Source organism: Piliocolobus tephrosceles, chromosome Y (assembly GCF_002776525.5).
Source record: "Piliocolobus tephrosceles isolate RC106 chromosome Y, ASM277652v3, whole genome shotgun sequence".
NCBI classification, from domain to species: domain Eukaryota; kingdom Metazoa; phylum Chordata; class Mammalia; order Primates; family Cercopithecidae; genus Piliocolobus; species Piliocolobus tephrosceles.
Window position 1 is genome coordinate 10054444 of NC_045456.1, and position 13572 is coordinate 10068015.

Sequence of the window (13572 nt, forward strand, 5' to 3'; positions counted from 1 at the left end):
AAGGAAGGAAGGAAGGAAGGAAGGAAGGAAGGAAGGAAGGACAGATGGAAGGGCCCCAAAACATTTTAGCTGGGGGCAATATTAGAGATTTTTTTTTTTAAATCACTGAAATCAGCTTTTCCCCAAGCATCAAATGGCAAAAGTCAAGACTTAAACATTGACTGAGCTCAGCCTGGCAGTTGAAACTTACTCACACACGTGGCATCTGGCATAAGCATGTGGCCACTGAGGCAAAAGCACTTGTAGCTTCCATGTGTATTCACACATCTGTGTTGGCATGGCCGGGGTTTCATTCCACACTCATTCACGTCTGCAGGGACATTTAGAAAACAGGGAAAGGTGAACTGAATCAGGAAACTTCCAGATGGGGAATATTAGACCCCAGTCTTGGAAAGGACAACTGGGTTAGCTTCCCTGAACACTACCACTTACCCACTTCCTCTCTGACCATCAAATTCTATTTTAAAGGATTGGTAACAATGTGTAGCAAATGGAATAACTATACACCACTGGAAGGAATGTAAATTGGTACAACACTTTGGAAAACTGCTTGGCAGAATCTCCTAACGCTATATTTAGACATACTCATGACCTGGAAATTCCAGTCCTGGGAATATACCCAACAGAAATACGGATTTTTGCCCACCAGAAAAACCCTACATACTAAAATGATCATAATAGCATGATGCTAGATAGCCCCAAACTAGAAGTAATCCAAACACCTCCCAACAGAATAAATGACTTGTATATTTACACAATGGAATAATATACAGAAATGAAACTGAACAAATGACAACTACGAGCAACAATGGATGAATCTCACAAACATGATATTGAGTGGAAGAAGCTGGATATAAATGTGTACATACTGTATGAGTCCATTTATATACAGTTAAAAAAACAAGCACAGCTCATCTGTGATATAAGAGGTCAAGATATGGTTCTCTCACTGGCAGTGGAAGTGACTGGAAGGTGTGTGAGGGAGTCTTCTGAGGGGCCGAGTTTCTGGCTTTTGATCTAGATACTAGTGACATGGGCATTTAGAACAAGTCATTGAGCCATACATATTTTATGTATGCACAATTCTATGTGTATACTACTTGAACAAAAAGTTAGAAATAGATAATTGATATATTTCTGCCTTTCACGCTATCCCAAGCAGCCGCTGACATAGGCTGACAGCACAGCCTCCTGTCAATTATTATTTCCGGTGACCCCTGCACTGGCCAAATTGCTTTGGCTCACATTCCTCTAGAGGGAGCCCTGTCAGACAGCTCTTAGTGGTGAAGTTGGAGGACAATATTTAATCCTAAGATGTTCACAGGATGACATTTGGGCTGGATGATTAAAATATATATATATATACACACACACATATATGTATATATATACACATATATGTGTGTGTGTGTATATATATATGACGTTCACAGGATGTTAAGTGATAAAAGAAGGTTACAAAACTCTGTGTACAGATCATTCCAAAATTTGTTTAAAAAATACACAGGGAAAGAAAAGCCTAGGAGGGTATGCTCTCTAATGGTTATCTTCAGGCGGTAAGATCGAGGGTGACTTTCTTCTCTGTGCTTTCGTGTTTTCTAAAACAACAACAACAACTTAAGAATAAGTAACATTTTTATTAAAATAAAAAATGACACAGAAGGAAAACAAAACTTTACAAAGATTATCTGTAGAGGATATTGCCTTTGGAAATGTGGTCATGTGAGGGTTTCATATCTTAACTCTACCAGGGAAGATACAGAGAGGAAAAAAACAAACAAATTCCATGGAAGGCAAAAGGTCAGCATGGTAACAGATTCTTGAAAATAAGGAGCTGCTTTCATCTCTGAAAAGATCCTTATATGGAGATTTTCCAACGTCCTAACTGGACATTTGAAACCCTCTTCTCCATTGCCTATCCCCTTTACCCTACCATCTCCCGCATAGAACCTAACCTCTTCAAATGGGGAAATTGAGAAATGCTGATTGGTCATAATGGGAAACCCAGGAATATCCCATAGCTTGGCCCTAACTCTGAGGTGACTCACTCATTTCTTGGAAGAGTGTTTTGGGAAAGACATGAGTTGAGGGCTGAGGCCTGTCACCATTAATGGATGTACGTGGACTTTGATCAGGCTGCCACAGGGCAGGGAGGCTGTGGGAAGAAGACAGATTGCCTCAAAACTTCAGCCAACCGGACCACTCCCTCAACGTTAATATTTTACTGGGACTTTAAAACTAACATGAAAAATATTGTCTCTATTCTAAATCTCTTGAGACATTATCTTGGTTCAGAATCCAAAACATATGGAAAACCAAGTTTTCTGCTGTAAAACCTCTGGTGAGGGGTATAGCTGAATTATTCCTTATGAAAGCATGATTTTTTTTTTTTTTTTTGAGATGGAGTCTCGTTCTGTTGCCCAGGCTGCAGTGCAATGGCATGATCTCGGCTCCCTGCAACCTCCGCCTCCCGGGTTCAAGTGATTCTCCTGCCTCAGCCTCCCGAGTAGCTACGATTACAGGTATTCGCCACCATGCCCGGCTAATTTTTGTATTTTTAGTAGAGATGGGGTTTTGCCATGTTGGCCAGGCTGGTCTCAAACTCCTGACCTCAGATGATCCACCCCCCTCAGCCTCCCTAAGTGCTGGGATTACAGGTGTGAGCCACTGTGCCCACCCTGAATGCACAATTCTTGAAGCACCTCTCTCAAGCAGTTGCATGCAATTCTAAGAAGCATCTTCAGGACTCTGGCCTCTATGCTGGTGGTAGGACACAGAGAGCCAGGTTGCTCTCTGAGGCTGTAGGGTTGGCAGCTCAAAGAGCAGCTATTTCAGTCTATGGGGCTAACCTCTTGGCTTGGCGACAAGGGCTGGGAGTGGTAGAGTGGAGTGGGTGTTCAGTCTTCTCTGAAACACCATTTTCCAAGGGCAGCTGAATTTGATTTACTGTTCTTTGTTCAACTTCATTATAGGACTGGGGACCCTTTCTGAATTATTGCAGATTTCTTCATGCCAGGGTTTCTTAACTTCTGTTGACACAAATCATTATTTGTTGTGGGGGGCTGTTCTGTGCATTGCAGGATGTTTAGCAGCATCCCTGGGCTCCATTCACTAGATGCCAGGAGTACCTCCCACACCCAGTTGTGACAACCAAAATTGTCCCCAGTCATTGTCAAGTATCCCGTGGATGACAAAATCACCCAAGTTGAAATCTACTGATCTATAGCAAAGACCATATCCCTTGCTCCAATGAGGCACTTTTATTCACCACGTTTAGAGCAGGGTTTTTCAGTCTTGGCACTACTGACATTTGGGTCTGATCATTCTTTGTTGTGGGTTCTGCTGTCCTGTGCATTGTAAGGTGCTTAGCAGCATCCCTGATCTCTACCCATTAGACACCAGTAGCACCCCCTCCAAATGTCTTCAGACACTGCCAGATGTTGCCCGGGATAAGGCTCCCAGATCTGGCAAATAAAAATACAAGATTCCAGCTGGGTGTATTGGTGTGTGCCTGTAGTCAGAAGTCTGAGGCGAGAGGATTGCTTTGAGGCCAGGAGATCATGGATGCAGTATAGTCACTGCACTCCAGCCTGGGCAACATAGTGAGACCCCCATCTCTAAACAAAACTGTAAAGGATTCTCAGATAAATTTGAATGTCAGATAAATGACTAATACTTTTTAAGTATACACACATCTCATATACTATTTTGAGAGCCTGTTTGGAGGTTCTAGCAGGGGAGCACAGCTAATATACCCTTGAGTGAAGGCCAGTCCTCCTCTATCAGGGATGGTCGTCCTCTCCGCCCGAGCACACAGCTTCAGGAAGGACACACATGGAGCAGTGAGGGAGGAAGGGGACGTCTGCCTAGCCAGTCAGATCAGCCAAATCAACCCAGGTGAGCAATGGGGAGACATGTCACAGCCAGATCACCCTCACATCCCCCATGTACTATTTTGAACAAACATATACTATAAAATTATTTGTTGTTTATGTGAAATTTAAATCTAACTGGGTATCTGTATTTTATCTGGCAACTCTTCCTGGGAGACAAAATTACCCAGGTTGAGAACCACTGTTACAGATATTATAATCTCTTCAATGTTTTCAGACAAATGATCTGGGATGAAAGTTATAAATTATCTATTACGATATATCAAGGCCAGGAGTGGTGGCTCAGCCTTTAATCTCAGCACTTTGGGAGGGCAAGGCGGGAGGATGGCTTGAGCTCAGGAGTTCAAGACCAGCCTGGGCAACGTAGTGGGACCTCGCCTATACAAAAACTGTAAAAAGTAGCCAGACATGGTGGTGTGTGCCTGTGGTCCCTGAGTAGCAAGGAGAATCGCTAGAGCCCAGGTGGTTGAGGCTGCAGTGAGCCATGATCACGCCACTGCACTCTACCCTGAGTGACAGAGTGAGACACTGTCTCAAAAAAAAAAAAAAAAAAAGGATATGAAGTATAATAATATGCACATCGTTCAACCCAACAATTCCACTTTTAAATATTTTTCCTACAAAAATATTCATTCAAGAAAGCAGGGCTATGCATAGAACAATGTTAGGTTTAGCACTACAATTGTTTAGCATTACAATTGTTTGTAATGGCAAAAAATTGGAGACAACATAAATGATAATGGTTAAATAAAGCATATTTTTGCATAAACGATAAAAGTATTCACACTAGGGACTAGGATATAGCCTTAAAAAATGTAAAGTAGTTTTGTGTGTGCTGACATGCAAAGATGCCCATGAGAAATACTTACATTTGTACTATCACAGAAAAAGACTTCCAGGATCTAAGACAAACTTAACTATGCTTATAGTAACAACTAGTGGTGATTACTCTCACTTTTATATTTTTTTGCACTGTTGGATTTTAAAAATAAAAATATACTTACAATACTTAGGTAGTTTAAAAAACAATAAAATTATGTACTTTAAAAAGACTCTTTTTTTCTGTGTTACAGAAAGAGATGAAATAAAAAAGTAAAAAATATAAAAGGTCTTTAGCTTATAAAAACAAAATGGTTAAAAAAAAAGAGAAAAAAGAAAAGAAAAAAGGCATTTTATTGGGCATCTTGACAAAAACATCAGACTTTTTACATTTTTCAAGGAGAAGAGATTGAAAAACTTGTCCTGAAAGCACCTTCATTTGAAGATTTGGCTTTAAAAAACCCTAAGAAATCCTGCATACCATATTGTGTCGCCAGCCCTGCTGCAATGATTGAATTTGAACTGTGACCCCAGGCTACCTTACTGACCTTGACTGCAGGTTTTCCCAGTGTATCCTGGAAAGCATCTGCATTTGTTTGGTCCCATGCACTCACCAAACTTGCATCCAGGTTCGCATGTAGCTGTGGAAGGAAAAGATGTCTCGATGATAAAAGAACAGTAGTTAGTGTAGTGAAATGCACGCAAAGCTTCGCTGTGTTGTGTGTGGCAGAGAACTCCATGGGGACATACGGAGGACGATCTGCCTCCCTTTGAATCTGTTTTCACCTTTCAGACACTGGAAAGTATTTTTCTTTTGAATGAGATTACTGCCTCCCCGACCCCCGCCCACCACACCCCCACCCAATGCATGCAAGTTTAGTGTGACTTTGCTCAGCAATGCCACACTTCCAGTGGTATTCAATGAAATATAAAGCCTCCCAGACCACAGCCAGTTTTGCATGCAAACACAAAAGATTTAATAAAATAAGTATAATATTGGAACTGGAAGAGACTCCAGAGTAACCCTGGGCAAATGCCAACGTCATTCCCCTTCCTTCTGTCTCTTGCCTCATTTCATCTCCTCCGTATTTTCTCCATTTCTCTTTTAAATGACCAAAATCTTTTTAATGCTGCGCATTATCAATCAGACTGAACAACCAACAGATTGGAGGCAGGAAGGTGCTACTTCTAGCCCTAAGGATGGGAACTAAAAGCATCATGATGATGATGAGGATGATGATGGAGGCATGAGAAAGCACGACAAAGGCAGGATTTGTTTTTCTATTTTATTCACTTCTGGATCCCAACTCTTGACACAAAGTAGACAATAAATATTTGTTCAATGAATAAAGTGGTAGGAGAAACAACAGGGGTAGGATGTTATAACCAATTCAGTCGGGGGCAAGAAAACAAATAGTCAAAGATGATGGATAGTTTCATTCCAGCTCACAAGGAGGTTATAAGGAGAAAAAGCAGTAGATAGGAAAAAAGAAAAATGGGATAGCCCCAAGAGTAGAAAGGGAGAGGATATAATATATGAGAGAGAAAGGAGACTTTTAGGGTATCAAGGATTCTCAGCAGCTTCTGGATACGGTAGGAGCTCAAGAAATAGCCATAATAGGAAAGAATGACTCAGCAATTGCCCAGGAATGGTGCCTACTTCTCCGTCCATTAATTCCCCTGGCTCATAGTAGGTCCACCTCTAAGAAAGCCTATTCTTAAACATACCAACATCTTTCCCTAAACCCCAGATCCTATTTTTTGTTATTATCATCATTCCTCTACCAGTTACCTGGACTCAAAAAATTCAGTTGTCTATTTTTTTTGTCTCCAGACCATTCAGTTACAATATCCTATTCCTGTTTCTACCACCAACTCATTCATTGAACAACTATCTATCTAGCTAATGGGAACTGCCTTGCCCACAGATACTTGGAAGATGATGCTAAATCCCTCTCTCTCCCTGCTTTCCCCACTACAGCTTGTGACCAGTGCCTCACTGATGCAGGAGGCTAACAGCCTAGTTCCTTGTTTCTTGGCAGGACAAACTTTGGTGCAATTAATGCCCTAGAGGTCCCTGTGGGATCAGGCTGAAGCTAGACTTCTTCTGAAACCATATCTCTGCCTAGCCCCTTCCCCTGCTCCCCCATTCCCTTGCAAATTGCTCCTAAGACACCTTTCAATGGAGTATTTGTACAAGAATCCCCCTTTCAGGCTCTGCTCCTAGCAAACTTGATGTCAGACGTGACATTAAACTAATAGTCCAAAAGCATAGCTCTGATCATGCCATGCCTTGCACAGAGGTCATCATATAATCTTTGTTCCCTCCTGAATACAGTACAGGTATCATAACCAAGTTAAAACTAGCATGACCTGGCTAGGCATGGTGACTCACGTCTGTAATCCCAGAAATTTGGGAGGCCGTGGAGGGTGGATCACTTGAGGTCAGGAGTTTGAGACCAGCCTGGTCAACATGGGGAAACCGCATCTCTACTAAAAATCCAAAAATTAGCCAGGCATGGAGGCAGGCATCTGTAATCCCAGCTACTTGGGAGACTGAGGCAGGAGAATCACTTGAACTCAGGAGGCAGAGGTTGCAGTGAGCTGAGGTCGCACTGCTGCACTCCAGCCTGGGTGACAGAGCAAGACTCTGTCTAGAAAACAAAAATAAATAAATTCAAACCTAGCCTGATCTGGCCTCCACCTTCTTTTCTAGCCGCACCCCCCACCCCCTGACAAAGGCAACACTGTGGGCAAAAGACATTGCTTGCTGTTTTCTAGACCTACCCTTTACTTTCTGCCTTTTCCTACCCCTCCCTAGGATACTCTTCCCTGGGTTTCCAGTAGTTAATATCCTCCCCATTCTTCAAGGATCACCTTGCATGACCCCTTCTTCTAAAAGCCTTTACAGATTTCTCCAGCCACCTATGAATGCCCACTCAACTTCGAGAACTCCACAGAACTTTGGCAGGCCCCTCCTGTGCAACTGATCAGTTTTTGTCTTATTAATGAGGCATATATTTGGCTACAGTGCTTGTCTTTCATCCACTACTTGTTTCCAAGTGCCTTTAGGACGGGGACTTAAACGTTCATCATTGTTTCTCCTGTAGCGTTTAATATAGTGTTGTAAACATGTTAAATTTTTGAATATTTTTGAATAATGAATAAAGTAATTATTGTGGAACTTTTAACAGGGGAACATTTTATGGCTCTGAACAAATCATAAGGGAAAAATGCTTCCCCAGCAAAGTTTTTCCACTTTTAGAGACAAAAGAGACAGAATTTAATTTCCAGTGTCTACTTTGTTATGGATATGTACTTGGAGTTGCAACTTTAAATTCAGATATTAGAAAAATAAATCTTTTTTATTTAAAGCCCTGAAGGCCTCTAGTTGTTCCCTGGAAACTGATCTGATTTCCAATGTGATCCAGACAGGAAAGCCCAGCATAAATGCCAAATAGAACATAGGAGAAATGGTGAATAATACCCTTGCTATAAGGTTAAAGCTTTAGTAAGATGTTTTCAATTTACAGTAACTTTGGATCTGTGACTTGAACAGCCAATTGACAGCAAGGGAAATTCAGTTTGTGTTTAAAATGGCCTGAGATTGAAGCATGCTTTAAACAAAGTAAAAGTCTTATTTAGTTTTCCCCCAAACTTCTCTACCTGGAGCTTTTCATCAGATACTTGTTCACGGACAACTCTGTATTTCATCTCACTAAAGTGGCACACATTTTAAGGGTAATGATATCGAATTGATGAGACCCTGCCTTGGGAGGAGATTTAGACAGGGTAGAGGCTGAGAGCTAGAAAGCTCCAGCATACATAGAGGCAGGGCTTCAAGAGGAGTGAAGGGCAAATAGACAGGCAGAGGGGAAAGCCTGGGTGGACTGGGACCTCACAGCCTGGGGTCTGGCTCTCCTTGTTGGGGCAGGTTGATGTGTATTCTTATTATCATGCATCCCACAACTCTGGCTTAGAAATCAGAAACCCAGCAATCAGGGAATAACTACCCTGTTATTTGGTGCTTCAAGAAACATATGACTTTACCATCAAGAAGGGCCATGCAAATTGGATAAAACATGATACACATTTTAGATCTAAAAATCATTGCAATTTAAGACCCGAACATTTGACTAGAGCAGTAGGTGTGCTGACTGTCTCTTCAGCTTGCAAAACTTGCATAGTGAGCATTTTGCTTGAACCCTCTGCGCTTGCTGTTTTAACATCTTGCTTTAAATTATTTTATGCCTGTGGTATTAAACAGTCCCTGAAAGCATTGAGAATGTTATTGGCTGCATGCGTCATGGCCAAATTGCTCTTATGCAGTTACAGAAAAGCCCTTCCTGAAAGTCAAACCTTGCCTTCATTTATTCACCAGCAACATGCTGGGTCTTACAAGTTTTATGGCAATAGACACTGATGTTTGTGCAACTGTAAGAGAGATTCTAAATCATGTGTTTCACGTGGTTTTTGCCCCTTTCCACCTGACTGACTTCAAATAAAAATGTGTTATGTTGTGTCTAGAAAAAGAATAGAGCCACATTTAATCCCCCCATCACCTGGTGCTTTAATGAAGAGAAGTTTGTGATGAGAATTATTGGTCCTTCCTGAAGGAATGGTAATTTATGAGGTATTTTCTATGCATGACAGGTAATGAACTCACCCTTTAATGCATACACTCCTTACTCTCAGAGGTAGATATTGCTCTCACCATGTTGCAGAGGAGGAAATTGAGCCTTAGCTAGCTTACCTTAGCTAGCTTGCCCAAGGTCACCCAGGTCAGTCTGGTTCTCAATGCCCTTGATCGTGACACTATCAATCCAATCAGGATGAGGACCCACTCTTTTAATTGACACAAGTCCCAGGAGGATATTCTAACTTCCTTTATCTAAGTAGGCAATGATGATCTTTGTTTTTGTCTAGTATTTTTATGCTCTTGTCATCTTGTCACAAGCAAACTATGATGGCAGAAGGTTTTGCATAATATGGAACATGTGGGAACAGTATCAATGTTTTCTATTGTTTTATAGATTTTGGATATTATCAAGTTCTGACCCTACTTATGGTCAATCCAGATATTTTTTAACCAGCCAGAGAGAAGGAGGTTGGGGCAGGAACAGACCAGCAAAAAGAAGGTAGCATTGTTATTCCTAAAAATAACTAACATGTTAGTACTTTTATGGGACCTGCAATTGTGTTGTTATCCCATTTAATAGATAAAGAACTTAGGATGAGGCACATGCTATCTACTGAAGGACACAGGGACAGTGAGAGTAGACTCCTGCCCTGAAGGAATACACCCCTGGTGAGACAGTCAGTTAGGAGGAATGTGGATTTTGTTCCACTACACTGCCAGTGTTGGTCGTTACGGAAAGCCATAAAAAAAAAAAAAAAAAAAGGCAAAAACTTTATGCTCATCTCTGCCCTCCCCAACCTCCTTGAAATGATCAGAGACCTCTCTTGGAGTTCCTAACACATAGTTTGAGAAACAATGTCCAAGGCAAATTATGGTTCCTTGGTTTGCAATGTATAAAAAATCAGCAAAATACTTAAAATCTTTGCATATATGCATGTGTACCTTGAAAACATTTAGAAATTGGCAGTATGGATTTTAAAAATGTGAGTAACAAATCTATAAGCTAAAAGGCATACTTGTTTTGTGGCTGAAGCCTACTAGTTGGATGATTAATAATTAAAAAGTGTATTTCATTGGAAATCACTTAAACTATAATTAGAGGAGGAATTTACTGGCCTGCTTTTGCCCATCTTAGTTCCTTTAGATTAAAAAGAAAACCAAAAACAAACAACCCAGTCATACTCACTAAGATAATCACAAAAATAATTGACAAGACAGTCTTCTAAAATAAATCATGCCAAGTATGATGGCATCAGCCACATTTTGTCTGGGAAGAGATCTCATAGGAACTCAGACCTTGGTTATTGGTAGTTATGCATGTCCTTGCCTAAGAGATCCACTGGCAATTTTGTGGTAGTTCATGGTGTGACAGATAAAAACCTAAGGGCCCTGATCCAAGTGCAGGGTCTGAGTTTTTACAAAATTACCTTCACAGACTCCCTTGCTGTTTCTTCTCCAGCCGTAGCAGCAGGCTAGTCTAGTTCCATAGTGACAGACCCCAGGCTGACGTGCCGATGCTAGCAACCCGTGATGCCTGGCACTGCAGATAAAGAACTACATGTTAGTATTGAGAAAATAGAAAAGACAACAGAAACTCTTCCCTACTACTAAAAGAACCAGAGATGTCAATTACCTGGTTAATTTCAACGAACGGGCAGTAAGTGCTAAATTAGATTTTGAAAACCTGAATTTTGGGGTTGCCATCCTTCCTCAATAATTAGTTTCAACCATTTCCTTCTTCCCCACAGTTAAAATAATTTGGTTACATAATCTATAAAACTAGGGCACATGAAGATGTCCAAAATGTATGTTTTTGAACCTTGTAGAGTGCCACTTTTCAGATCTACTCTGTATACGCATAGCAACTATCCAGTTCTTTGTCTATTTCAGTGACTTTCTGGTCCTGTGGCTTTGTCCCAGACCAGAGCTCTGCACTTTTACCCCACTGGCACCTGGGAACCATTGAATAGACAGGAATCAACACACACTATAGATGATTAAGAGCTGGAAGGGCTCGTTCAGCAAAGCCCTCTCATGTTACAGAGGAGGAAACTCCAGTCCAATGGAGTGGAGTCACATCCCCAGCAGAGCTGGGTATTGGGAATTCTAGCCCAGGGCTCGTTCCCATTCCACATGACTTCCTGGAAACCCAATTTGCTAAACTGCTTAATTTTAGAGCAGAGATCGGCAAACATTTTCTGTAAAAAGCCAGATGGTAAGTATTTTAGGCTTTGTAGGGCCATGAGATATCTGTCCAAGTACAAAAGCAGCCATAGGCAATAGTAAACAGATGGGTATGATTGTGTTCCAATAAAACTTTATTTATGGACACTGAAATTTGAATAGCATATAATTTTCCTGTGTCATGATATAGTATTCTCCTTTTGTTCCATCTTTGAACATTTAAAAATGTAAAAACTGTTCTTCGCTTATGGGCTGTTTACAAAGAGGGATCACCTAGCTTTGGCCCGCAAGCTGTAGCTTGCCTGATCTAGCTTGCCTGAAAAAGGTGAGCCCCCTGCCCCCTACCAAGTGCCCCCAAGCAGTGCCGCCATGGATGAAGTTCATTGCATGTTTACCTACTTACGGTCCTGGTATTGGACAGGGTTGCTACCAGACTTCGAAGGAAAATACTTGCATTGTATATTTAGTGGAGGGCTGTGATGATTTCCTTACACATATTAAATATACTGTAAAAATGTTTCCTGGGCTCTTTAACAGACAAAGGAATGCACATTTTACCATGTGCTTTCTGCTACAGAACTGAACTTTATGCAAGTTAATAATATGTAAGTCAAAGTCGAGAAGTTAAACAACCTTGTAGATTTCCCTCATGGTCTGCCTCTCCCACAAATTTGATTACTCAGCTAAGAGTTATAAAGATATGGTCTGAGACATTTCATTTACTGAGAGCACCAAATGCAAGGATGATTTTAACATTTACTTTTTCTTGAAGGGGACTTTTTTTCATTTTTTTAATGGAATTAATTTTAGGGATTCATAAGTCACTCAAACATTTAGAACAGGGCTTCTCAACTTCTACACAACTGATATTTTGGGCCAGATCATTGTTTGTTGTTGGGAGTTGTCCCGTGCATTGTAGAATATTTAACAATGGTCTTTATCTACAGATGCCAGTAGCACACACCCCTCTAGTTCTGACAATCAAAAATGTCTCCAGACATTGCCAAATGTCTCCTGGAAAGTAAACTTTTCTTTCATTAAGTAGTAGTACTTTAAAGCAAAACATTTATTATGCACTTGCTATGTTCCAAGTACCGTCTCAGGCACATAGAGTACAGTGATGAATAGGGCCTGGTCTTTGCACTCTAAAGTTCACAGTCTATTGGAAACATGCATTCAAGTATAGGATAGCATGCTAAATATTATTAAAATGCTCTGATAAAGAGTTCTGACTAAGAAATGATGCAGCCATTTGTCTAATCTAATTTATATATTCCTAACAATTCTGCAAGGGATACCACAATCTTGACCCAGTCTGCGCCTAACTAACAGTTTCCAAAGAACCTATGATAAACTCCAATATTCTATAGCACAGCAGGGTGATTCCAGTTAGCAACAATGTATTGTATATTTCCAAGTAGCTGGAAGAGAGGACGTGAAATGTTACCAACACATAGAAATGGTAAATACTCAAGGTAATTGAGTATTTGATGGATACCCCAAGTACCGCAACTGGATCATGATATAGTCTATGCATGTAACACTCACATGTACCCCATAAATATATATAAATATATAAATTATTTTGTATCAGTAAAAAAGAAGAAACTATGGGCGACTAACCATAAAGTATGCTGAGTAAATAAGTTCCAGTCCACATGTATACATATGTAACAAACCTGCACGTTGTGCATATGTACCCTAGAACTTAAAGTATAATTTAAAAAAAGGAAGAAAAAAAGGTATACAATATGCTGTTACAAGAAAAAAAAAATAAGTGCCAGTCCAAATACAGTGATGCCCTTAATAATTTTTTTATTTTAGTATTTTAAAAATTGAGATATAATTTATATAACGTAAAATTCACCATCTTAAACTATACATTTCAGTGGCTTTTAGTATTTTCACTATGTTATGCACTCATCACTTCTGTTTAGTGCCAGAATATTTCTATCACCCCAAAAATAAACCCTATACCTACGATCAGTTAATCTTAACTAACTCCTCCCTTCATCTCCTGGCAACCACAAATCTGCT

The 13572-nt window shown here is 40.4% G+C and overlaps 1 protein-coding gene across 1 annotated transcript in view; it reads right to left on the bottom strand.

Moving 5' to 3' along the window:
* Window positions 1-13572, bottom strand: part of EGFL6 (EGF like domain multiple 6) — a 74567-nt gene that overhangs the window by 44137 nt on the left and 16858 nt on the right. The window contains exons 2-4 of the mRNA XM_023199039.2: window positions 10779-10891; window positions 5261-5353; window positions 191-310 (exon numbers count right to left, since the gene is read on the bottom strand). Coding sequence (XP_023054807.1) covers window positions 191-310; window positions 5261-5353; window positions 10779-10891 — 326 coding nt within the window. The remainder of the gene's footprint in view (window positions 1-190; window positions 311-5260; window positions 5354-10778; window positions 10892-13572) is intronic.